Source organism: Jaculus jaculus, chromosome 1 (genome assembly GCF_020740685.1).
Source record: "Jaculus jaculus isolate mJacJac1 chromosome 1, mJacJac1.mat.Y.cur, whole genome shotgun sequence".
Classification (NCBI taxonomy): Eukaryota; Metazoa; Chordata; class Mammalia; order Rodentia; family Dipodidae; genus Jaculus; species Jaculus jaculus.
In genome coordinates this window covers 47,008,804-47,034,222 of record NC_059102.1, presented here as the reverse complement: position 1 = coordinate 47,034,222, position 25,419 = coordinate 47,008,804, and the positions used below count along the sequence as shown (strand labels likewise).

Sequence of the window (25,419 nt, the reverse complement as noted above, 5' to 3'; positions counted from 1 at the left end):
GACATATTTTTGCTTTGTTTTGTTTTGTTTGTTTTCTGAGGTAAGATCTTACTCTAGTGCAGGCTGATGTGGAATTAGCCTCAGGCTGGCCTCGAACTCACAGGATCCACCAACCTCAGCCTCCCAAATGCTGGGATTAAAGACATGCCCTACCACTCCTGCCTAGACAGATGTTTTGAGGATAAACAAAAGTTCAAAATCTAAATCCTGCTTGTAAATAGCCTTACAAATTCAATTAAAAGGTTAAAATATCACATGCTTTCTAAATTGTTAAGTCTTTTAACAAATTGGTTAGTTTGGGTTTATTACTAAAACACAATGTTGTTGAAATGTTTTACCTGTAGTTATATGACTATTAGATGTGTAAGATACAATATGCACGTTTCTGTGTTTTAAATGCAACCTCCTGGGTTGGCATTTAAAAAATGGTTTCTAAATTTTGTAATGACAATAGCAATAATTATACAGTTTTAAATAAAAAGCATGGTGGTGTGCTGGAGAGATGGCATAGCTGTTAAGCGCTTGCCTGTGAAGCCTAAGGACCCCGGTTAGAGGCTCGGTTCCCCAGGTCCCATGTTAGCCAGATGCACAGGGGGCGCACGCGTCTGGAGTTCGTTTGCAGAGGCTGGAAGCCCTGGCGTGCCCATTCTCTCTCTCTCCCTCTGTCTGTCTTTCTCTCTGTGTCTGTCGCTCTCAATTAAATAAAAAAATAAATTAAAAAGAATAAAAATAAAAAGCATGGTGGGCTGAAGGGATAGCTTATTGGTTAAGGCATTGGCCTGCAAAGCCAAAGGATCCAGGTTCGATTCCCCAGGACCCACATTAGCCAGATGCAGAAGGGAGCGCATGCGTCTGCAGTTTGTTTGCAGTGGCTGGAGGCCCTGGCATGCCCATCTCCCCACTTCCCTGTCAAATAAATAAATAAATAAAAATAAAATTTTTTAAAAAGCATGATTTTTAGTAAAGAATGTTAAAAACACAAGTTTTTAGATTATAAAGGACTTTTTTTAAAGTAAGGGATTGTTCCAAATGGAAATAGAGAGGAAAACAAAGTACAAGGTCAAAATACATTAGAAAAGGGTTATGAGAGTTAAACTGGAAGAAGGATGATATGGTTATCAATAAGCTGATTATTATTAAAGGTTATTAAGTGTCTAAGGTAAAAATTCCAATACTCTAGAATAAAACTAATTCATGACTCTGTTTACAAAAATCATGTTTTTGAATATAGTTCTTCTCTTAGTAATGTCTACAAAAATGCATCAAAAACTAGAATTTTATTTTTTACATTTTAATAAATAGAATACTGAAAACCCGATATTAATATATATCCAAATTCTAAATTGGAATGTCTTCTCATTAGGCAAAACTTATATTAGATAGATGAAAAAAAAAATAATCCTGAGCAGGGTATGGTGGCACACACCTTTAATCCCAGCACTTGGGAGGCAGTGGTAGGAGAATCACTGTGATTTTGAGGCCAGTTTGAGACTACACAGTGAATTCCAGGTCATCCTGGGCTAGAAATGAGACCCTATCTCAAAAAAAAACAAAAAATAAAAATAAATTTTAAAAAGTTATTTTACAAAAATTTCTTCTAATTATACAAAATTGCATTATGCCTATGGTTTTTAATCTTGTAAAATGGTAGTTAAACAATTGACATAAATATATTGTCAGATTAACCAAAGGTTTTTTTCAACCTGATATACTTCCATTATTAGTTTTCTAAGACCCCTTTTTTCACTTCCAAAAATATTTTTTAATTAGTTATGAACACAGGGTGTATACAGCCATATTGGTACCATCCTTAGCCTCCTCCCTGTCCTCCCCCCTCCGCAGAGACCCTCCTCGTAGGGGAATATGGGTCATGCATTGTGGGGTTAGGCATCAGTTACGGGTAAGAGGCAATGTCTCTGTGCATAATGACCCAACATGTGGCTCTAACATTCTTTCCACCCCCTCGTCTGCAAATTTCCCTGAGCCATGTTGGATTCATTTTAGTGATGAGGTCTTGGGAGCCTCTGTGTCTCTGGATATCTGGTTTGGTAGGAGTTGAGTATTCTGTGTCTATCTCCTTCATCCTTGTGCTGGTACCAGGTTCACCAAGGAAGCAGCACTCTTGCTTATTTCCCCAAATACTCTTAGTTTCAGCTGGGGCCTTTTGAGGTGTGATGGGCTGGTTCTCTCAGAATCTGCACTAAGACCCCTTTTGATCTCTGTACTGAGTACGTATACAAGCCACCTATTTTAAAGACAATTATAGGAACTTTTATACATGATAACTAAACACTGGGAAACTAGTTAGTTTGTTAGATGCTATCATGTTTAAATAATTTTAAGTTGTCCGAGATATTTCAAATGTTCTTAGTACATATAACTGGGGCTACTCTCAATTTTAATTTAGCCGTTAAATGAAAATAAAGGGCAACATTTTCATTGTCCCAATGTAAAACTGTAGGTCCACCCTTAATGGTGGTAATCTTTTTTTTTTCTTTTCTTTTTTTTTTTTTAATTTTTTATTTATTTATTTGAAAGCGACAGACACAGAGAGAAAGACAGATAGAGGGAGAGAGAGGGAATGGGTGCGCCAGGGCTTCCAGCCTCAGCAAACGAACTCCAGATGCGTGCGCCCCCTTGTGCATCTGGCTAACGTGGGACCTGGGGAACTGAGCCTCGAACCGGGATCCTTAGGCTTCACAGGCAAGCGCTTAACTGCTAAGCCCTCTCTCCAGCCCTAATGGTGGTAATCTTAACAATTGTAGGTTAAGTAAGCTAAGACCAGTTTCTGTGCCTGTAACTTAAAATTATCTTGATTTTTTTCCTGTGATGAAACTGTACATCTTCTGTATCTTCTGCAAAGCACACCAGTCCATTACTTCCAAACTCAACTTTGATCAGATTCTTAGGCATGAGCATTATGTAACTAGTCATTGTGCCAAGAGTACAGTTCCAACAAAGTTCTCTTCTTTCTCTTGAAGGTTCACCAACCAAGCCCTTCACAGTCCCCAGTGCTCCCTACCTTTGACATTTTCAAACTCTTATCCGACTAGCTCATCACATTCCAGTTACAGCTTCTTCAGTCCAAACTACCAAATTCTTCCATGTTCTCCCACAAACACATTCCAAAAGACCAAAACTCACATGGTCAGATTCATCACAGGAATGACCCATTCCTGGCACCAAGGCATATTGTTATTACTGTTTTATTACTTTTTAGTGTCTTTGGAAGTGCACCACTTTGCATTTTAGAAAAGCTTCTCACCTTGTGTGTGTGTGTGTGTGTGTGTCTCCAGGATTCACGTTTGTTCTCCCACATGGGTTCCCAGAGCAAGTGTTATATTTCCCCTCTTCCCACCACTTCCCTTCCTTTCCTTTCCTCTTCAGCCCATATACCCTCGGCCCTAATTTTAGATAGTTCACCTTCTCATTGCTGGAGCAAGCATTTGACCAGAAGCAGGTTATGATAGGAAAAGGTTTATTTCAGGCTTACACTTTCTAGAAGAAGCTTTATCATAGTGGAGGAAGTTGGCTCACTTCATCATACACCTCCAGCAGGGAGAGAGAAAACAGCAAGCAAAATCTGACCGTGAACACACAGAGGGCTGAGTCAACTCCAAAGTCCACCCCGCTGACACACTTCCTACAACAGGGCTCCATACCACAAATGTTCTGCTAAGTAGAAAATGTAATTACAAACACCTGAGGCTATGGAGACATCATGCTTAAAACCACCACAGTAACTAACATAGAGATTAGATACTAAGAAGTGGGGTGATTGCTATGATAAACCTGACCAGGAGTTTCATGGGCATTTGGAACTGGTTGGTGGGAGGAATGTCAAAGAGTTTGTAACTTTGTGCTATAAAAGCCCTTGACTATATAAACAGAGCTTAATAGGCATTCTAGTGGAAGTTTGGAAAACAAAAATTCTGAGAGAAAAATAGATAGTAGAGGACTAGCTCATAAGGCTTCAGAGGGGACCAAGGACTCTTATCAGGAACTGGGCTAGTGGCCATTTGTGTGATAGTCTAGTGAAAAATCTTGCCGCATCTTGCCAGTGTCCTGAAAAGGAAAATTTATTGAAAAGGAGAAAATCTAAACTTAAAATACTGCTACAGGAATTTATGTGAAAACAACTGATTAGACAGACAGAAGTAACCACAACTGTGGCTGAAAGAGACCAGGTTGCACCTTAAACTGACAACAGAACTTGACAGCAAGTATCATCTACACAGTAGATTTTAGAGGTACAAAGGATGCAATAGGGAGGGATTCATGTAATCCAGCACCAAGGTTCCAGATAGTTGCTGAAATTCGACATTGTGTGGTAGGATCACAGTCCCTTTAAGGAGACCCTGAAATGCCATTGCATGAAGTTCTGAGCATGAACTGTAAGTTGCAATGGACACCTCAGGATGGTAGAAAAGCCATAACTGTACAGTGTCTGCTGAGGAAAGCTGCAAATTCAGAGTGGAACTGCCCCAAGAGGCCATGAGGGGTCCAGAAGCAGAAAGCAACATGTGCATCTGGAGTATGCAGGAGCTAGAGGTCCTGGTGTGCTCATTCCATTCCATTCCTTTCTCTCTCTCTCTCTCTCTCTCTCTCTCTCTCTGTCACTGTCTCTCTCATCTCACACCTTTAATGCCAGCACTTGAGAAGCTGAAGTAGGATTACTGTGAGTTCAAGGCCAGCCAGAGACTACATAGTGAATTCCAAGCCAGCCTAGGCTACAGCAAGACCCTACCTTAAAAAAATAAATAAATAAGGGGCTGGAGAGATGGCTTAGCAATAAAGGCATTTGCCTGCAAAGCCAAAGGATCCTGGTTTGATTCTCCAGGACCCATTTAAGCCAGATGCACAAGGTGGCACATGTGTCTGGTGTTTGTTTGCAATGGTTGCTGATGTGCCTATTCTCTCTCTCTCTCTCTCTCTCTCTCTCTCTCTCTCTCTCTCTGTCTCTTTCTGTGTGTGTGTGTGTGTGTGTGTGTGTTTCTGTCCCTGTCTCTCCTTCTCTCAAATAAAAATAAAATAAATAATTTAAAAAATAACACAAAAAAGTAATGTTTGGGGCTAATGAGATTGTTCAGAAGTTAAGAGAACTTCCTGTGAAAGCCTGAGGAGGCCTAAAAGACTGCCTACATTCTATCCCCAGGACTAACCTGAACAGCTGAGCATGGCCATACTTTTCTGCAGCCCCAGGCCCATAGAGGAAGAGAGACCCAAAATTCATCAGAGCTTGAAAACAAACAAAGAACAAAAAGAACCATAAAAAGCCGCAATCACCAGGATCAGTAAGAGATTCTGTAGCAAATAAGAACCTGCAAGAGTGCAAGGCAGCTGGACAACCAATGTGTACCTCCAGCCGTCACAGCCAGGTGAGAACACCATGCTGCAGGAGAGCACATGGGCTGCCACACTCACATGCCACGCACATGGCACATCACATTACATGTATAAACAAGCAAATAAAAGTGAAGTGTTCGGGTGTCAAGTTAGCAAGGAGTGACCTTGTGATGGTTTATCTTAACTGTCATAGTGACAGGACCTAGAAGCACCTAAGAAATGAGCCTCTGTACATGCCCACAAGATATGATCAGGATTAGGTTGGTATCTGGGCATGCCTATGAGGGATGACCTTGATGATGTTAAGTGCAGGAGGAAGATCCACTTTACTTATGAGAGGCAACCAGCTGAACACTAGCATCCATCGTTCATGGTTTCCTCACTGAGGACTGAATGTGACCAGCTGACTCAAGATCCTGTCACCATGCTTTCCACCCCGTGACAAACGGTTACCTAAAATTGTAAGTTGAAATGAACGTTTCCTTTCTTAAGTTGGTTCAGGTCACATCTTCGTCACAGTAATGATAAAACTACATTAAGATTCTATCTTGGGCTGGAGAGATGGCTTAGCAGTTAAGTGCTTGCCCATGAAGCCTAAGGACCCTGGTTCAAGGCTCGATTCCCCAGGACCCATGTTAGCCAGATGCACAAGGGGCACACACGTCTGGAGTTCATTTGCAGTGGCTGGAAGCCCTGGAGCACCCATTCTCCCTCTCTCTCTCTCTCTCTCTCTCTCTCTCTCTGTCACTCTCAAATAAATAAATAAAAATAAACAAAAAAAATTAAGAAAAAGATTCTATCTTGCTCTAGTCAAAATGCTAGTCATCAAAAAAAAAATTAATTAAAAACTAATAACCAGTGCTAGCAAGGATGTGGATAAAAGAGAACTCTTACATGCTGCTGGTGGGAATATGTATTAGTCCAGTCACTATAGAGATCAGTATAGAGATTCCTCAAAAAACTAAAAATATATCAACCTAAGCCTGAGTTATACGATTCCTCTAAGGGACTCCAAGTCAATATATTACAGAGATTCTTGTACATGTGATGTAAAAGTAGAAATGAAACTGTCTAGAAGGTCAGAGGAGTGAGTAATGGGGGAGTGGGAAGAGGTAGAGGAAGGGCACTGGAGGGAACATACTCGAAGTACATGATATTTACTTTAAAACATTCCTCTCTATTCCACTACCATGTCCAGTGAGTACACAGCAATGAAAAAACATTAAAGAATAACAATAAAAGGCACTAAAATAGTAGATGATAATGTAAATAATGAAATAGCACCACAAAGCCAGTGTTTCTTTTTCAGGATTATTTTTCCTCATTACCTTTACAACAGTGAAGCAAGAAAGGAACGGGTTGGGAAGTGACACAAGAAAAGAATAGAAGCATATCTCTACAGATGAGTGGTCCACTTTCTGCCTCTTCAGAAGTGCAACGACATAATTAATCACAAACATGCCATGCTAATTGAACTGTATGTTTCATTGAGCCTTTCAGTCTAGCAAAATGTCCTTAGCAAGTACATCTTTTCATAGTAAGGCAGAAAACAGTCATTGATATTAGAAGCTGTGAGCAGTGAGAAAAATAACATTCACTGTTTGCAGCAGTTTGAGGAGAGAATTGTCACATTTACATGTGCTTTTTCATGTCGCAGACGCACCTTGTTTCTGAGGTTGACATTGGCATTTCTCTTTAAAAGGAAGGAAACGATTCTCAGGTGCCCTCGCCTACAGGCGCAGATGAGGGGGGTATCTCCATTGAAGCCATCTTGGATGTCAACATAGTGGTTGTCTTCTTTGACCCACCGCCACACTTGCCCCAAGTCATTCTGGTAGGCTGCCTGGCAGATAGGCTGAATGGAAAAACAGAACCAGTTCTTGAAAATACAGGCATAAACCACAAAAAGAAAAAATCCATTTCTCAACACTGTACATTTTAAGTACTCCCATCTTGTAAAGTATTGCTTTGCAGATTATATTTTATTGGACTCAGCTATGCCTTGCTTTGAACCTACAAGAAGTACAAATAAATCTATGAGGATACTCTTACTTTTTCCCAAAATTACTTGCTATGTGGGACTAGATAAATAGTGAATAGATAAATAAATTAATTGATGATAGCAAGAGGTGTAGCTCAGTTGTGAGTATTTTCCTAGCAGGCACAAAGCCCTGGGCTTGATGCCCAGAAGTACATAAACCAGGCATGGTGGTACATGTCTATAATCTCAGAATTCAGGGAGGTGGAGCTCAGAAGATCAGGAGTTTATATCATCGTTGGCTACATAGCAAGTTCAAGGATAGGTTGGACTAAATACTCATCTTTAAATAAATAGATCAACAGATGATGATAGATGATTGATTGATTGATAGATAGATAGATAGATAGATAGATAGATAGATAGATAGATAGATAGATAGATAGATACATACATACATACATACATACATACATACATACATACATACATACATACGGAAAATAGGTGAAATGCTATAAACCTGATCCTCTAAGGGATTTATATTGTGATTATAAATAAGCCTGTCAGAAAAGCAGCATCTGGCTAGAGCAAAAATGTTACACATAGAGAGGAAGGAATTCAGGGCGGTACTATGTGGTATGTCTCCACTACCTAAAGAACTCAGCACAGTGGAAAAGATAGGTGTTAGAGACAAATGATATTCAAAATCATTGTAATCAAATACAAGTGATTTTGTAAATAAATATAGACAGGTTTTCAGAGGGTGGGGAGATGGTTGGTGGGCAAAGTGATTGCTGGACAAGCATGAGGAACTGAGTTTAGATCCACCAGACTTGGCAGCATGCACTTGTAAACTCAGTGCTAAGCATCCAGAAACAGGGGATCCCTAAGGTTTACCAGCTGGCTAATCCAGTGAGCTTTGGGTTCATTGAGACCCTGTCTCAAAAAGTAAGGTGGAGACTTACTGAGTAAACTATCCAGAATAACCTCTGGCCTCCACATGGACATGCACACAACTGGGCCCACACACATACAAAAGCACACATGCACATATGCACACATACAGACACACACACACCACATATAATGCAAATTACTTAAATGAAATTTAAAAAGAACAGCTTTGCATAGCGCCATGGGAAGTTAGCAGCAATGCCTAAGCTGCCTCATTTTGTCCACTTCCCCCTGCTCAGGCCCTCTGGACTGTGTTCTTTAAGTAACGCAGACTTCACTGCTTTGATTTGGGTGCCTGCACTGCCTGGTGCCAATTTTTAAACAGTTCCCAGCCTCCATCTTTCTGACTCCTAACTCAACCTTTATGTCAAAACTTAATTCTTACTTTATAAAAAATAGTATTTCCTCAGTACTAGTATTCATTGTTCGATTCCCTGTTAATTGGTGTAACTATAATTATTTCATAACTTATTTAAAATCATGTGTTTCAGGCTAAGATGAAGTGGGAGAGGGTTGAGACAGCACCTAGGAAGGGAAGAAGTTGAAGTTCAGGCTATAAACACCACATAGATAGAAGCTATATCCATTCCATTCATTCATAACTCTGTACCCAATGCTTGTAAACACAAAATATTTTCAGACTGATTTGATGGAGAATTTTTAAAAGATAATAAAACATTTTTTACACTGTAGCAACAGCATTTATAATAATAGTTAGCACATTGGCAGTGCTCAGTTTTAGAGAGTCATTACTATTTGGTAAGTCCTTCTTTATTTTAATAACAGGGTTACACCTCTGCTGTGCACTTGGGAAAATAGAATATAAAATATGTTATTCTTTAGTTGGTCAGAGTGATATCTCAAGGAGCCATCTACTGATACAGAAAGGACTGATCACCAGAAAGAAAAAAAAAAAAAAAAAAACACTTATCTGGTGTTGGGAAAATAGTGTGATTGTAAGTTGGGTGCTATCTCTGTAGTGACCATGAACTTCCACTCAGTATGTCACAATGTTCTTGATCAATAAAGTTAGCCAGGCATGGTGGTACACACCTTTAATCCCAGCACTTGGGAGGCAGAGGTAAGAGGATCATTGTGAGTTCAAGGCCAGCCTGACAGTACACAGTGAATTTCAGGTCAGCCTGAGGCCTGAGCTACAGCAAGACCCTACCTCAAAAAACCAAAAAAAATAAAAAAGGAAAAGGACATAAAGCATAAAGAAGCTAGGATGCAGCAATTACTTAGTGCTTAAGGCCTTTGTCAGCAAAGCCAAAGGATCCAGGTTTGATGCTCCAGTACCCCCGTAAATCTGGGCACTCAAGGTGGAACCTGCATTCGGTGTACCCATTCTCTCTCTCTCTCCAAATAGATATGTGACTGTGTCACAGCTGTGACTTCTGGAATGTTAGTTTCAACCAGTACATACTGAACATCACTGCTAGGGTCTAGAGTTATACCGACAAATAGTGTTTGAAACCTGCCACTCAATTGCAATTTCGGGGCTGGAGAGATGGCTTAGTGGTTAAGCGCTTGCCTGTGAAGCCTAAGGACCCTGGTTCGAGGCTCGACTCCCCAGGACCCACGTTAGCCAGATGCACAAGGGGGCACATGCATCTGGAGTTCGTTTGCAGTGGCTGGAGGCCCTGGCGTGCCCATTCACCCTCTCTCTGTCTGTCTATTTGCCTCTTTCTCTCTCTCTGTTGCTATCAAATAAATAAACAAATAAAAAAAATTGCTATTGTCTCAGTGGTGATGCTCAGCCACAAGGATTCCAGCAACAAGTAAAATGAAATTAAATGTAATGGGATGACATAAAATCACCAACTCTAGCATTAAATGCATTAGAAGCAATAATATCAATTCACAAAATAACGAAGTATAAAAATAAACCAGAGATATTATTTAAAAAAATAGAAAGACTCTGGAAAGGATTATACTAAGTGAGGTAACCCAGGCCCAGAAAGCCGAGCACCACATGTTCTCCCTCATATGTGGATCCTAGCTACAGATGATTGGGCTTCTGCGTGAGAAGGTAAATACTTAGTAGCAGAGGCCAGTAAGTTAAAAAGGAGATATAAAGGGAAGAGAAAGGAAGGGAGGAGGGTACTTAATAGGTTGGAATGTCAAAGGGGAAAGTGAGGGAGGGTATTACCATGGGATTTTTTTTATAATCATGGAAAATGTTAATAAAAATTAAATTAAAAAAGTGAAAAAAATAGAAAGATACAATGATGAAGGAAGTTATTTATATTGGATAAATTCAGCTACATGGAATAATTCAGTTCATTGACCTTTTTTTTTTTTTTATTGTTTGCCAAGCTGCTCAGGCTGGTCTTGAACTCCTGGGCTTGAGTGACTCTCCCATCTCAGCCTCTTGAGTAATTGCCATTACAGATGGGCACCACCATGCCTGGCTATCTTTCTTTTATTGTTTGTTTTGTTTAATTTTATATACTTGCACCACTAGCCAGTAACACTTTAATTCTGAAGTGACTGTAGTCATGGTGACAGATCAAGTATTTGGGGAATAATGGCTCAGCCTGGCTGCCAGCTTGTTTAGGGTGACAGTCACCCAGAAGATAAGCACACATTTGGGGGTGTCTAAGGGGGTTTCCAGTGAAGACTTGCATCAGTCAGTGAACCATGTAGGGAAGACGCATGCAATATGGGCATAACCACCCAACAGGCTAGGAACCTACACAAAGCAGAAGGTGTAAGTTGCACCAGTGTTCTTGACCAACTTTTCTTATTTGAATACTTTTCTTTCTGCCTCCATAGCCCAGGGATACTAGACCCCAGATTCATGCACTGTGAATCCAGATTCATCCAGTAATGCTCCAGGGAGAATCTATGTCTTCAGATTAATATGGGGCTAAATCATTAGTGCCTTCTTATCCTGAGACATCCAGCTTCCCTGAATGAGCAGCTCTTGATTTCCCTGGCTCTTCAGCCAAAAGATAAACAATGTGGGACTAGTCAACGTATGTTTCTGTGGGCCTGTTTAACCAAAACTCTTGAAATTCTGGATAATTCTATTTTCTCTGTTCCTCAGGGGAAACTGGTCTGTCATCGAGAGCTTAAAAGCAGATACATGTTCTAACAATTTTCTCTTCTGAAATTTTTAAATTGTTTACAATATTTAAGAAAAATATTGAAGCTGAGCACGATGGTGCACACCTTTAGTCCCAGCACTCAGGAGGGAGAGGTAGTGGTTTGCAGAGAATTTGAGACTACATACTGAATTCCAAGTCAGCCTGGGCTAGAGTGAGACCCTTCCTCAAGAAACCAAAAAAATTGGGCTGTGGAGATGGCTTAGCAGATAAAGGTACTGCTTCCAAAACCTGTCAGCCCAGTATTGATTCTGCATTATCCATATAAAGCCAGATGCACAAAGTAGTGCACATGTCTGAAGTTCATTTGCAGAGACAAGATGCCCTGGTGATCACATGCCCAATTGCTTTCTCTTTCTCTGCCTCTCTCTATTTCCCTTCTCTCCCATACACATAATATGCAAATAAATAAATAGAGATAGTTTTTAAAAACTAGAGAGCTGGGTAGATGGCTCAGTCAGTAAAGTGATTGCTGCTCAAGGACCTGAGTTCAGATCCTCAAAACCCAGGATGATTGAGGAAGGCACCCAACATAGACCTCTAGCCTCCATGTATACCTGTACACACACATTCCACTAGAATATTATATTTATTAGTCTGGCTCTTTACATTTCTACAGATCTGATAACACCGAGCTCACATTTTCATGGGACACTAAACTTCTGGCACATAATGGCAGTTTCTCCCAATTCTCCACAGCCCCCCAACTCCCCACTATGCCACATCTGGTCTGTTCCAATGTTACATGCTACCAGCCTGATCCCCAAACCTCCAAGATCACAACTCCTCTTCTTGGGTTCCTTAAGAGCTTTACTAAGAGTAAATTAAAAAGTAGAAGAAGGGCTGGAGAGATGGCTTAGCAGGTAAGCGCTTGCCTGTGAAGCCTAAGGACCCCGGTTCGAGGCTCGATTCCCCAGGACCCACGTTAGCCAGATGCACAAGGGGGCGCATGCATCTGGAGTTCGTTTGCAGTGCCTGGAAGCCCTGGTGCACTCATTCTCTTTCTCTGTCTCTGTATCTGTCTCTTTCTCTCTCTCTCTCTCAAATAAATAAATAAAAATGAACAAAAAAAATTTTTTTTAAGTAGAAGAAGCCAGGTGTGGTGGCCCACACTTCTAATCCCATCACGTGGGAGGCAGAGATAGAAGAAGCAAGTTCCAGGTCAGGCTGGGCTAGAGAAGGAGCCTTATTAGAAGACAGGACGGGACGGGCGTGGTGGCACACGCCTTTCCCAGCACTTGGGAGGCAGAGGTAGGAGAATCACCGTGAGTTCGAGGCCACCCTGAGACTACATAGTGAATTCCAGGTCAGACTGGGCCAGAGGGAGACCCTACCTCGAAAAAACAAAAACAAAAAAAAAAAAAAAGAAGAAGAAGAAGAAGAAGAAGAAGACAGGACGGGTAATTAACCCAAGTCACTTTTGTCAGGGGCTTTGTCAGTCCTAAGTGGGCAGTATTACTTAAAACGTTGTCCTGATTTTTACCTTTAATCTTTCATAGGCTTTCTAGACACCGAATTGCTGGTTTTTGAAGTATTGGAGATTAGAAGGAGCTCTGCATTACAGTGCATGTTAAGTACACGAAAGGCACTTGGTTCATTCCCCAGCATACATGCATACATGATATACACATTTATACATACATACATCATCTACCTGACTAAGTTGTTGATGTTTGATTCCTGAGTATCACTCACAGTTGAAAAGATTCTATGTTGTTATGGATTCTGTTTCCAGTAGGGGGCAGCTCAGAGTCAGGAAAGTAATGAGAGCTGATGAGCGATGTCCACCTCACCTAGAATTGGCAAGATGTGCTGTCAGTTGAAAAGTAGTGCTGGGCATGGGGGCAAGTGCTTGTCATCTCAGCGCTCAGGATGCAGAAGCAGAGGCTAAGAGGGTTGAGATTATCACTCTGTATGGTAATATGTATTTGTCCTAAGACTATAGATTGGTAGACACAGCAAAAGGAACAGCCTTGACGTGCACAGCGAAGAATGGGCTGGCATAGGAGAGTGGTTTGAGACACGGGTACAAGAGGAGCTGGAACCTGGTGAGGGAAGGTTTAGAACAGTCATAGTGAAAAGTGTCCGTGTGAGATGAATGAAAATATAAAGGAACATAAGTGTAGGTTATAAGACCAGAGAAATAAGCCAAAACCACTGCTCCCACAGTGATGTTTTGTGACTGGTCAGCAAACCTGTGGCTGTGGGAAAGTGGAGAGGTCCAGAGAAAAGGGTAAGAAACCTGACATCCAGAGAGTGTCAGCTCACCACGGCATTCAGGCTGAGCACATTATTAAGTGGATACAAATGGGTGAAAGAAAAAGAAAGAAGCAGAGAGGATAATAACAGAGTTGGACGTGTTGTCTAAAAGGAAAATGGCCAAATCAAGGCCCAGATGTCAGGAAACCATGAAGCCTTATTTCAACTCTGGAAAAATCTGCCTGCTGCCTCTCTGTTAAGACATAGTAGAGTTAACATTGTTCAAAACACCACAGCTTATCCTGCTTGTAGCAAACTGCTGAATTCTAGCTAGGGTAAATGTCATCATGCATCTTAGGGTATTTCTCAATATGACTACTTTATGAGCTACACAGCATAAGGTATTTCTTAAAGGGCTCAAGTTCTTGACTGAAACAGGTAAGAATTTCTTCCTTTGGCAAGAACTAGAATATTCTAGGACAAAATCTTCCTTTAAATAAAAGATTTCCTATTTAAATTTCAAGGCAGCAGTTAACCCTGAAGTTTCTTAGTGGGGCACAAACCATTCTGTATTTAATTTAAAGTAGAGTAAGGGGAGATGAATGAACCATCATTGTCCATGTAAGTTCCAAAGACTACAGGGCTTAGGGGTTCTGCAGGTTCTGTGAAAATCTGTTGTACTGATTTTTACATGTTCTCATTTTGAGGATGAGCAGATCTCTGGAGAAATGACTGAATAACAGTCCAGGTCTCTGTGATCCCTCTCACGCTCAGGTCCTCATTTCTCACTCAGTGACAGCCTTCTCTTGGGATGATTGTCCTGTGAAGTTATGGCAGCTTAACTTTCCCAGAAGTGCTGTTTTCACAAAGAGCTGTAGCTGTGTGTGTGTGTGTGTGTGTGTGTGTGTTGTCAGGCCTCTGGACTGGGTATATATGCTTAAATGAAAGTATCTGAGCCGATACTTGCTGTGTACACACCCTTGTCCCTGTTCTCTGTGTGATCAAATACTTTCCATTTGATAAAAGTAAAGGGTATTTTCTGCTTAAAGAAAATTATGAGAAATGTTACAGAAGCAGTTTCTCTTGAAAAGGGAATTCACATTATCACGTTAGGAGCAGATTTGGTGCCAAGACAGAGTGCAAGAAAGGAGAAGGAAGATTTAAGAGAGTTCGAGTTCACTGAAAATGAGGGCAAAGAACAGGAATAAATAAAAATTTGGCTTTAGGAAGGTGGAACTGAGTCCTGGAGTGTGGGACAGAGAAGTACAGGAAGGGTCATAAGTCAAAGACTTCAAGAAATTGAGCGATAGTCAAAGAATAGCAATGACAAGCATGAGATAGACGCAGCACCGGCCACAGGAGAGGGGGAGGGGGCTGGTCAGGGCCATAGTGCAACGGAGACACTGAGGAGACATGAGGTGCACCCTAGGAGCTGAGGAGGCTGTTACAGTCACCAACAGTGCGGGTGAGCTCTCGTGGCCTGGCCTGTAGATGGCGCCCTCTACAGCACTGCACTGCACACCCGAGGAACTACCACACAGGATTAATGGAACCCACTATCAAACCAATTTTTCTCTTCAGCCTCATCGGTCACTCTTACCTTTGTTTACAATACTCCAACTGTTCTGGAATATTCCATGCTTAAATCAGTCTTTGCGCTTCTCAGGAGCTATGAAACCATGAGGCTAGATCATGGTTGGGCTGCATCTCCTCTTGGATGCATTCTTGACCACTAGTATAAAGTGACCATCTCCCAGACCAAAGCATTTCCTATCGCATCACCTTGCTTTATATTTTTTGTTTTTTTCCGAGGTAAGATCTTACTCTAGCCCAGGCTGGCCTGGAATTCACTATGGAGTCTCAGGGTGGCCTCAAACTCACAGCAATCCTCCTACCTCTGCCCTCTGAGTGCTGGTATTAAAGGCATGCACCTCCACGCTCGGCTATATCGTTTTGAGTAGCATTTACCATTATTAAAATTTTTACATTCCTTGTTTCCTAGTGAATGAGGTGCCCATGACGTTTAACTGGTTTTCAGAGCCCTACGGGTGGGCCAGCTGTGTATATATCACTGTTCTTCCACGTGAACTCACATCTCTGTCAGGCTTATCTTGACTGCAATCCTTCTGCCTTTTAACCCGTGTTATCTGTTCTCCAAACCCAGCTTATCCTGCAGAAACCCCAGTCTCTCCTACCAGCATACCAAGTATACAGAACCTCACTATTTTCTAGTAGATTTGACCCAGTCTCCCTAACTAGGTTGTAACTTCCCTAAAAACGGACTTTTGTAGGTATGTCCACTAGCAACATGGGTGAAAATCACTTAGAGAAACAGTGACACACTGGCTGAAAATTGAGAGTTAGGAAAAGCAGTTGAGGTTTAGAAAGTTATGTAACATGTGAGTACCAACCGGGTCAGTATTTTAACTCCGTGATTACCAACCCTGGTTAAGAATTGGGACATTTTGAAACATGGCTGAGCAGTAAATTCAGAATTTCACAGAACTGGGGAATAAAGACATTATTGCTATCTGACAGTCCTCCTCTGGGTGCTTCAGGGCACAGAAACGGCTAAGGACCCCCACGAGGCTGAGAAAAGCCTGGGCTTTATAAAGAACTTTCTCACAAAATCAAAATAAACAAAGAAATGATTTTTCCCAAGAGAGATTGGCAGGGTCTTATGCCGGGTCTTATGGTCCAGGTGAACTATTTGGTGGAAAACAAGTATTTTGGTTTTCACATTTTTTTACCTCTTACATAGCACAATATATTATTTTCTGCAAGGTAAATGGATGTTTATTAAGTTGATATTTGGGGCCAGGAAAGTTATCTTTATACCTTCATCTATAACAGCTATCAACCTAGGAATCATAAGAATAATAATACCTAAGACACAAAAATAAATAATGATTCATCTAACAAGGCAAAAATTTTCAATTACAGTACTTAGTACTATGAAGAAAAGTGAAGTGTAAGAAGCTACAAAGAAAATGACATTATTCTCAGGGTCTCTGGAAGATGAAAATGTAATAGAGACCTTGGATCTGTCCTACGTGGTGGAGTAAGCAAAGTAAATTTCTGCACAGGAAAACTTCGCAGGTAACAGGAGCCCAGGTGTCATTGCTTTGACAAAGGAGCTTGACTGTGAGTTCCAGGACCAGTCAGGATGGTTGTGTGAGCTTCATTGGTAAGTTCTAGAAATAGTCAGTATGGCTGTGTGAGCAAGGAGAGTGAGAGGAAATTTGAGAGACTATGGGGACCAATGAACACTGGTCTTGCAGAACACTGTAAGAACTTGGAATTTAATATTTGCTGCAAAAATTCAGCAAAGTTTTAACGTGATCTACCTTAGGTTTAGAAGTCACGTTTTGGAATTCTCCGGATACAAAGCCTGCGGACCGTGTTTCGGTGCAGTGCATTCTCACTTCCCAAGCAGTAGATACTTTTAGGTATCATTTTTGTCTTAGAAGGTTTCCAAACAACAAATTTTGTTAAAGTAATCTTGCCTCTTTTCCTCCTAGGTTTCTTTGCAGAAACTCCTATTCCACCACCTTAATTGAAAGTTGCCTTTTGTTTCATTTATTTATTTTTTAACATATTGCATACTGGTCATATTCCCATTGGCAACACTCTTATGTTCCCTTTCCCCCATCCTCATTCCACTGGGAACCCTCCCCAGTGGGGTTACTAGTATTTAATCCGGGATCACAAATGCACCAGTCAGTCAGTCTCTGCAGGGGGAACGATGCCTCAGGGTACTCCTTCACACCCTGTTTCTCTTACAATCTTTCTGCCCCATCTTCTGCAATGTTCCCTGAGCCAGGGAGAATGTGTCGTAAATTTCCTTCAGTGTGTTGAGCTCTTAGCAGCCTCAGATTTTCTGCTTTGATGAGTTTTGAGTCTCCTCAGCATCGACTGGTCATCTCCCTGGAAGAGGCTCTAGCAGTGAGAGCACCATATTTAATTGCCACTTCCTCTGTAATGTTTCCTGGGCCCTGGAGGTGAGAGAGATGACTCCTGGCTCACAGTCCTATACTGTTTGACCTTTTATAAGACTGAAACTTGAGTTTCTTCCCCTTTACCACATTTAATATTGAACAGATAATTTCATAATACAGAAGTTGGATCCCTTAAATTTTCATTTTGAGAATAAGGAAGGGTGTGTCCTCTTTAAAAATAAAAAAATCTTCCAAGGGCTGAATATGTGTTTACTGAATGTTACAATCTCCAAAAATGCTCAAAGGAAGTAGTTCCAGATGTGTCCTTACTATCAGAAAGCCACATCATTCTACAAAGGTCTGGTCTTCCTCACTTCTTCCCTCTTCATTGTTTCCCACCTGAATCCATCCTTTCCCATGTCTTTAAATATCAACTGTGTGCACATTTTCAAATTATGACTTCTTGCCCGGCATCTGCCCAGAGCTGCATTCCTCGATCCCTCTTCCCTCCTCATGCAGCTGTCTCACATGTAGCTCGAATGTAACATAGAAAAGTAGAACTTTGGATTCTGTCCCTGTCTTCAGCACCACTTTCCCTGATTAGTGTGTGTGTGTGGGGGGGGAATCCTGGGTATTAACTTTAGCAACTATCCTTTACACCTCACCTCCAAAATTGGCAATTTCTCACTGAAAGTTCATCGTGAGCCCATCAAGAAGAACCATCCTGATCACACGCTGGCCTAGGGCAGCAGCTAGCATCTATGTTCCCAGCATCCCCTCTCACCTATCTCCAACCCATTCTTCCCCTGCTACCAAAGTGCTCTTTTTAAACTCTAATGAGATTATGTTCCTCTCCTTCTTAAAGTCCTACCATTTCTTTACATCGTGTTAAGAATAAAACAGAAATTTCTCTCTCTCTCTCTCTCTCTCTCTCTCTCTCTCTTTTTTTTCTTTTTTGAGGCCTGCACGATCTGGTGGTGTCTGATGGCCCTCTAGCTTCAGCAGACTATCACTCTCAGGGTTTCTGGGCACCAGGACTTTCTGTTACACAATGTCTGCCAAGGTGGAGGGTTCTGCTAGACTAACTCTATACTAATAATACCACTTAGAATTGCTGGAACTTGCATCATGAAAGGCAAATCAACTTTTAGTCAGTTATTTATTGTTTTCATGTTTACATTCCATAAGACCCCACACCTGTTAATGCCTGCAGGTAAGTTAACTCCTCCACATCATTACTTAGTTATGTTCGCTGAGTCTCCATATACATATGACCTTGAGTACACCTTTCCCAGCCTTTCTGGCACAAGATTCTTGCATCTCAGAGGAGTCTTTCAGGTCAAATGGACCCCTCCACATGTGTCTTACATACTCTCATCATCTTGTTATCTTGTTGCTTCCTTGAATCTTTCTTTTCACAATCTGCAATTGTGTTTTCATTTGCAGATACATTTTCTTACACTATTAGTGCCAATACACCCACACTCATTGTTTTTGTATTTGACACTATATCTCATTTGTGGAGTTCAGTACGTGATCAATTAAGTAAAGGGATTGGTGAATGAATGCATACATGTATACAATGTGCCAGTTCTGGTATCTTTTCTTACATTAAAATTATAAATGCTTCTGAAATGAAGTGTGACTTACTACAATGTTATTTATGATATACCAGGAAAGAATTAAAAAACAATGGAAATGGAAATCCCTCTATATTCTTTTTTGACATGGAATGACAAAAACTTGCTAGAGACGCTATATAAATAAATAAGGTAGAGAGAGCAAGGAAGAGTGCCAGGGGGCTTTGCCCCCCACCCCATGCCACAGGACGACCCACTGTTGAGTGCTGAACCAAATGTCATCCAGGTCTGTTTCTAAATATCACTGTAGAGTTCAGGTTTTTAATTTTATTTGTTTATTCATTCATTTGCTTATTTAAGAAAAAGGGGAGGGAGGAGGGAGAGCAGAAAGTATGGGTTTGTCACTACAAACTCCAGACTATGCACCACTTTTTGCATCTGACTTTAGGTTGGTACTGGAGAATTGAAACTGGGCTGTCTGGCTGTGCAAGCAAGTGATATTAACCACATTGCCATCTCTCCAAACCATCTTTTGTTTATAGATATAGGAATTGTGACCCAGACAGATTAAAGGTCTTGCCCACCTCTGATCCCACAGAGTTCCCAAATTGGAGGTTTTTCTAGTAGCCTTCTCTTTAGTCATTTACTTATTCCCCTATCTCTACCAGTTTTTTTCAACAAAACCTGTTCAAATATAAATTGTTCTCTCTGGACACTACATCCCAACCCAGTCTTCTTTATTTCAACATAATCACTTTTCCTACAGTATTAGTTAGCTTCTCTGACAAAAAGAGTCTTTCTGAAAAGATTATTATTTGTATGTCTGTGTGTTTTCTGCTTATATCCAGTCTTGTAGTTAGGCATTCCTTAAGCTTAAAAGGATACTTCATCATACCTGATTTTTAGGAATCTCCTTTTGGGTCTGTGTCCACCATTCCCAAGGCCACAGTCTCTGGGGACTGTGGTAGCTCATCAAGTCAAAGTTTCTGAACATTCTAAATTCAATTGTCAAAGCCTTCTTCCCATTTTTGAAATATTTTGCATCACGACCTTCTTCTACATGATGAGAGTAGCTGGTATCTCACCAAAGCCTGGATGTAGTTTGCCCATTTTATTTATATTTTTATTTCTTTATTTGAGAGCAACAGGCAGAGAGAGAAAGAGGCAGATAGAGAGAGAGAGAGAGAGAATGAGCCCGCCAGGGCCTCCAGCCACTGCAAATGAACTCCAGACACGTGTGCCTCCTTGTGCATCTGGCTAACGTGGGTCCTGGGGAATCAAGCCTTGAACCCGGGTCCTTGGGCTTCACAGGCAAGTGCTTAACTGCTAAGCCATCTCTCCAGCCCAAGTTTGCCCATTTTTATAAGGGAAAAGGGCAATGTCTTCATAAGGAAGAACTCTGGCAGACAAATATAGTGCTGAAGATGAACAGCCTTAGGGCTAGGCTGTATCTCAGCCATAGAGTGTTTGTCTAACATGTGGGTGATGCTGAGTTCAATCTCTGGTGCAACAGCAACAAAACACCTGCCTTGTGGAGCCTGGTGATGCTGTTGAGATAGCAAATAGTCAAAGAACTTACTCACTGAGCTGGATATATTGCTCAGCTAAAGCATGAAAGCTTGGGAGTGAGGGGGAATTAAGTAGCCAGTCAAAAGACATGGGCCAGGGCTGAAGAGATGGCTTAGCAGTTAAGGCACTTGCCTGCAAAGCCAAAGGACCTAGGTTTGATTCCCCAAGACCCAAGGAAGCCAGATGCACCAGGTGGAACATGTGTCTGGGGTTCATTTTCAGCGGCTGGAGGCCCTAGCGTGCCCATTCTCTCTATCTGCCTGTCTTTTTCTCTGCTTCTTTCTTTTTTTTTTTTTAATTTTATTTATTTATTTATTTGAGAGTGACAGACACAGAGAGAAAGACAGATAGAAAGAGAGAGAATGGGCACGCCAGGGCTTCCAGCCTCTGCAAACGAACTCCAGACGCGTGCGCCCCCTTGTGCATCTGGCTAACGTGGGACCTGGGGAACCGAGCCTCGAACCGGGGTCCGTAGGCTTCACAGGCAAGCGCTTAACCGCTAAGCCATCTCTCCAGCCCTCCCTGCTTCTTTCTTTCTCTCTCTCAAATAAGTAAAATATTTTACAAAACAAAGAGAGGGCCCAAAGAGGAAAAACTGTGCCTGCCTCTTTTAGCAGAACCAGAGTACAGCATCTGATCCAGCGGTCCACTCAATGCTCTTGCCCCCTGAGACAGACCAGTCAGCTCTCTCTCAGAGCCACCTGATCCTGAGGGTAAAGCCCATCACAGTAAAATTATCAACAGATCCTTACCAGCTTGTTGGTTTCTCACCTCTCCTGAGCTTGTAGGCCCTGCTCTGGTAAGCCCTCCTCATCCCAGCCCACATGCCCTCTCTTCAGGGAGGCTAGGAAAGACAGGAAGACAAGAAAAAATATGAGGAGAAGAGAGTGGGAGAGAAAGGAGGCTCTGCCCCCAGGATCTGATCTGCTTTTCTTCTAGATAAGTCAGGGAAACTTCAAATGTCACTGATAAGCACAGCTGGCTTACAGGGACTATGTATGTTTCCCTGAAGACCTCTTGTCAAAGATAGCAATTATATTTTGCTTACTTAGGGACAAAATGACCTGTAACCTTAAGTTCCTAGAACTCCCCTTTCCTAGACCTAAACAATATCCTTAAAACATCTACCTTACACCCTTGTTTACTGAGAGAAAACCATAAACATTTAACCTTGCTACAAGTTATGTCATTGAGCAGTGTTGAAGAGGAGGGTAGCTTCCTAGCAACATTTTTTTTTTATTATTATTTGAAAAAGAGGTAGGTAGGTAGGTAAATAGGTAGATAGATAGATACATAGATAAAGAATAGGTGTGCCAGGGCTTCCAGCTGCAAACTCCACATGCCTGTGCCACCTTGTGCATCTGGCTGATGTGGGTACTGGTGAATCAAACATGGGTCCTTTGGCTTTGCAGGCAAATGCCTTAACTGCTAAGCCATCTCTCCACCCCCACCCCCAGCAACTCGAAGACAAGTCAGTCCACAGCTGTGCTCCTGTGTTTTATTCTTTCCTTGAACAACTGTGATTATGGAGAAGCTCACATCTGTTCTATGAGGTATGTGTTTCTCTCTTTCTCTTCTCTGGGGCACCTTTCTTCTTTTAATAAGGTCTCTGAAAGGGGAACACCCCCTCATCTGAGAGAAGGACTTGTGGGTGAGGCTTAGGGAGCCCAGGGCTGCAGGGAGCATTTTCATTCACAGCTCATCACTGCGTTTTAATCAGTTCAGGCAGCAAGTTTTTGACCACAAGAAGAAATTTTGACCTCGAGAAATTATTAGGCAATCAAACTTCCTGAAATGACTAGTAGTCCCTAGGTGATTTGTGTGAGCAAAATGACAGGGAAGGATCTAGAATCTGCTTTCCCTTACCAAGCTGAATAGTATGGCAACAACATTTATTGCAACAATACTTTATACTATTCATGAATAGTATTAATCATTAGCTTTGAATAATTACCTGTGAGCTTCTAGTTAACCACTTTTGAAGTGGTGTGTGTTTATGGTTTAATTATTTTTAGATTTAATGGAAAATTCCAAGTTAGGCTGTACATTTGTTCTAGCCCAGCCCACTACCCCACACAGTATACCAAATAAACCTTCTTTTAAAAATAAACAGAAAGAAAGCCAGGTGTGGTGTCTCACACCTTTAACTCCTTATATTAGGGTGGTAGAGGTAGGAGGATCAAGGTCAACCTGAGCTAGATAGAGTGTGACCCTGCCTCAAGATAGCCAATAAAAGGGCAGGGAAGAAAATCCCAAGTTACTTTACTCTTGATAGATGTAAAAACTGAAACATTTATGCCACTTTGGGGAATATTCTCATTGATACTTGCAAATAGTTAAACATGCCTGGCTTGGACCAGCCTTACCTTGATTCAACCACTCACTAAATCAGCAAACCAACACCAGACTGGCAGATGGTTGCACTGTTGTTAATTGAGACTTAGAAGGAAAAGGTTACTGTTCCCACAGCTCAGGCTGGCACCTGGCTCCTCACAGCATGGCCCATGACCCAACAGCTTAAATGGTAGGGAGCAGAAATGCATGATCTCAGACCTCATCTAGACCTACACAATAAGAACTGCACCTGAGAAAGACTTTCGGGTCATCAACACTCACATTAAAGTTTGAAAAGCACCAGCCTAGAGTAGCATTTCTGTCTCCCAGGATGGTGGCACACCAATCACGCACAACAGAATCACCTGAGAGTCTCTGTAAAAGCTTTCTGGACCCTACCACACGCTGTCAGACTCTGCTGTGGGAGCCCCAGAAATCGCCTTGTAAGCAAGTAAAGCTTGGCACTTTAGAAGATTATATGTTTTCTCCTATTCATGTGTATGAGTTCTTCATGAGGCAAAATAATCACTGAGCAAAACAGACACAGGATGATGGAACGAGCTAACAGTACATTTACTAAAGAAACACACACACACACACACACACACACACACACACACACCAGAAGTGCCAAACAACTACCTTTAAAGTTAAAAGATAGACATCAGCAAGGAGGTAGATACCCTTGAACATGGGAAATGGAATGCAGATTAGCAAGTTGTGTCAGAAAGGAGCTGGAGTAAGTCATAAATAATAACAATAATAATGTCATCATGCCTCTTGTACTCTTGTTCAAACCTCACTCTCTATACTGCTTTTTGTCTATTCTAGTACTTTCAGTATAGGAGAACATATTCACATCTATCAGCCATATGAAAGGAAATATTCAAATTTTTAATATTGAATTGTTTTTATCCCTCTTCTACATGATGGTGGTCTCTATTGATCATTTCAAAAGGTGGACATTCTTTCAAATACCAAGCTGAAAGGTTCTATGTTATTCATGTGGGTTTATAAAAAGAACCAGTCAATCACTTAGATATTCAGAATATCTGCTTAGTTACAATTTTTACTATCTCTGGGTGTCTAGTATGAAGAAAACACAACTCAAACTCGATTTTCAAAGTCCACATTACCTCTGTAAACATGATGTCTTGAAATGTGTATCATATCACACTTGACTTACACCTAGCTGACATTTTAGTATTTTGAACTAATGCTTTAAAATATGGAAAATATTAAACATACTAGAGATCAGGGCGTGTTCTGACTAAATGTTCTCACAGAATGTTAAGCAGGAGAAAGGAAGGCATTAACAAGGATAGGCACTATATTTGAAAAGCACCAGCTATTTTTAACACCTCTGGAACCCCGTGTTCAGAAATATGACATACCTCCGAATACAGGATTCCCATGATGGCCCCTTACAGGTTTGCTTCACCTCTACAGAGTCTGGAATCTTCTGAGGGTGTTTCTGATGAACATCAAAATTCTTCCTGGAGAGAAAGGTCTACAGAAGTTCAGGCGGTGGCAAAGTCTTTCCTCACCCTTGAGATCTTTCTAGAGGCCTAGGCGACTGCAGCACACCTTCCAGAGAGGCTAGCCAAGGAAACAAAAGCATTGGCTTACAGGTAATGGCCCAAACGCTGTATCACGATTACAAGATTACACCGGGGGAACCGGTTTCTGAGTCACATGTCCTCTGCGTGTGGTGGCTCGCAGCACAGTTGGGATGGTGGGGGAAGTGTTGAATTGGCAGGAAGGACTCTGAGTTCAAAGTAAGATACCGCATTTAGGACATTTCCCAATTGAAATTTACTGTTCGGTGGCCATTGGGAAAGACTCTTGGTCAACAAATTCACTTGTGAGACACAGGAATCGGCTTGACAAATCATGCCCAATTTTCCCAGTCTCTACTGGCAAGTAATACTTCCCTAGCCAATGAGATGATCTCATAAGCTAGTAAGGTAACTTACCTTGTAAGTTTTTTCAATTTTAATTGGCAGATAGTAATTATATACATCTGTGTGGTGCTGTGTTATAAGTGTGAAATATGTGTATGTTTTATAATGGTCAACCCAGAATTATTAGCATTTCCATCTCTTTAAAACAGTTCTTTATAAAATAAACTACGTAACAAATGACTGTGAATGAGTCATTCTAATGTGGTGTAGAACAATTGAATTTGTTCCACCCATGTAAATGTATTCTGGTACCTGTTAGCCAACCTCTTCTATCCCAGTCCCTCACACTGTCCTGGTCCGTAGTGACCACTATAATAATCTCAGTTTACTAACAGGATAAATACAAAGTTGTCTTGAATATCCCAGTACTGTTCTCTAATAAATGTTCTTATAAAGTCATCAATTTACTTGTCCAAATATGCTAATATGCCAAATCCTTTAGAT

At 41.3% G+C, this 25,419-nt stretch overlaps 1 protein-coding gene across 1 annotated transcript in view; it reads right to left on the bottom strand.

Moving 5' to 3' along the window:
* The window catches only part of Ankrd22 (ankyrin repeat domain 22), a 48,882-nt gene extending 24,196 nt beyond the window's left edge, over positions 1-24,686 (bottom strand). Inside the window, exons 1-2 of the mRNA XM_045141147.1 lie at positions 24,406-24,686; positions 7,010-7,201 (exon numbers count right to left, since the gene is read on the bottom strand). Of these exons, the coding sequence (XP_044997082.1) occupies positions 7,010-7,201; positions 24,406-24,426 (213 nt within the window). The 5' untranslated portion in view covers positions 24,427-24,686. The remainder of the gene's footprint in view (positions 1-7,009; positions 7,202-24,405) is intronic.
* Between the last annotated feature and the right edge of the window lie 733 nt (positions 24,687-25,419).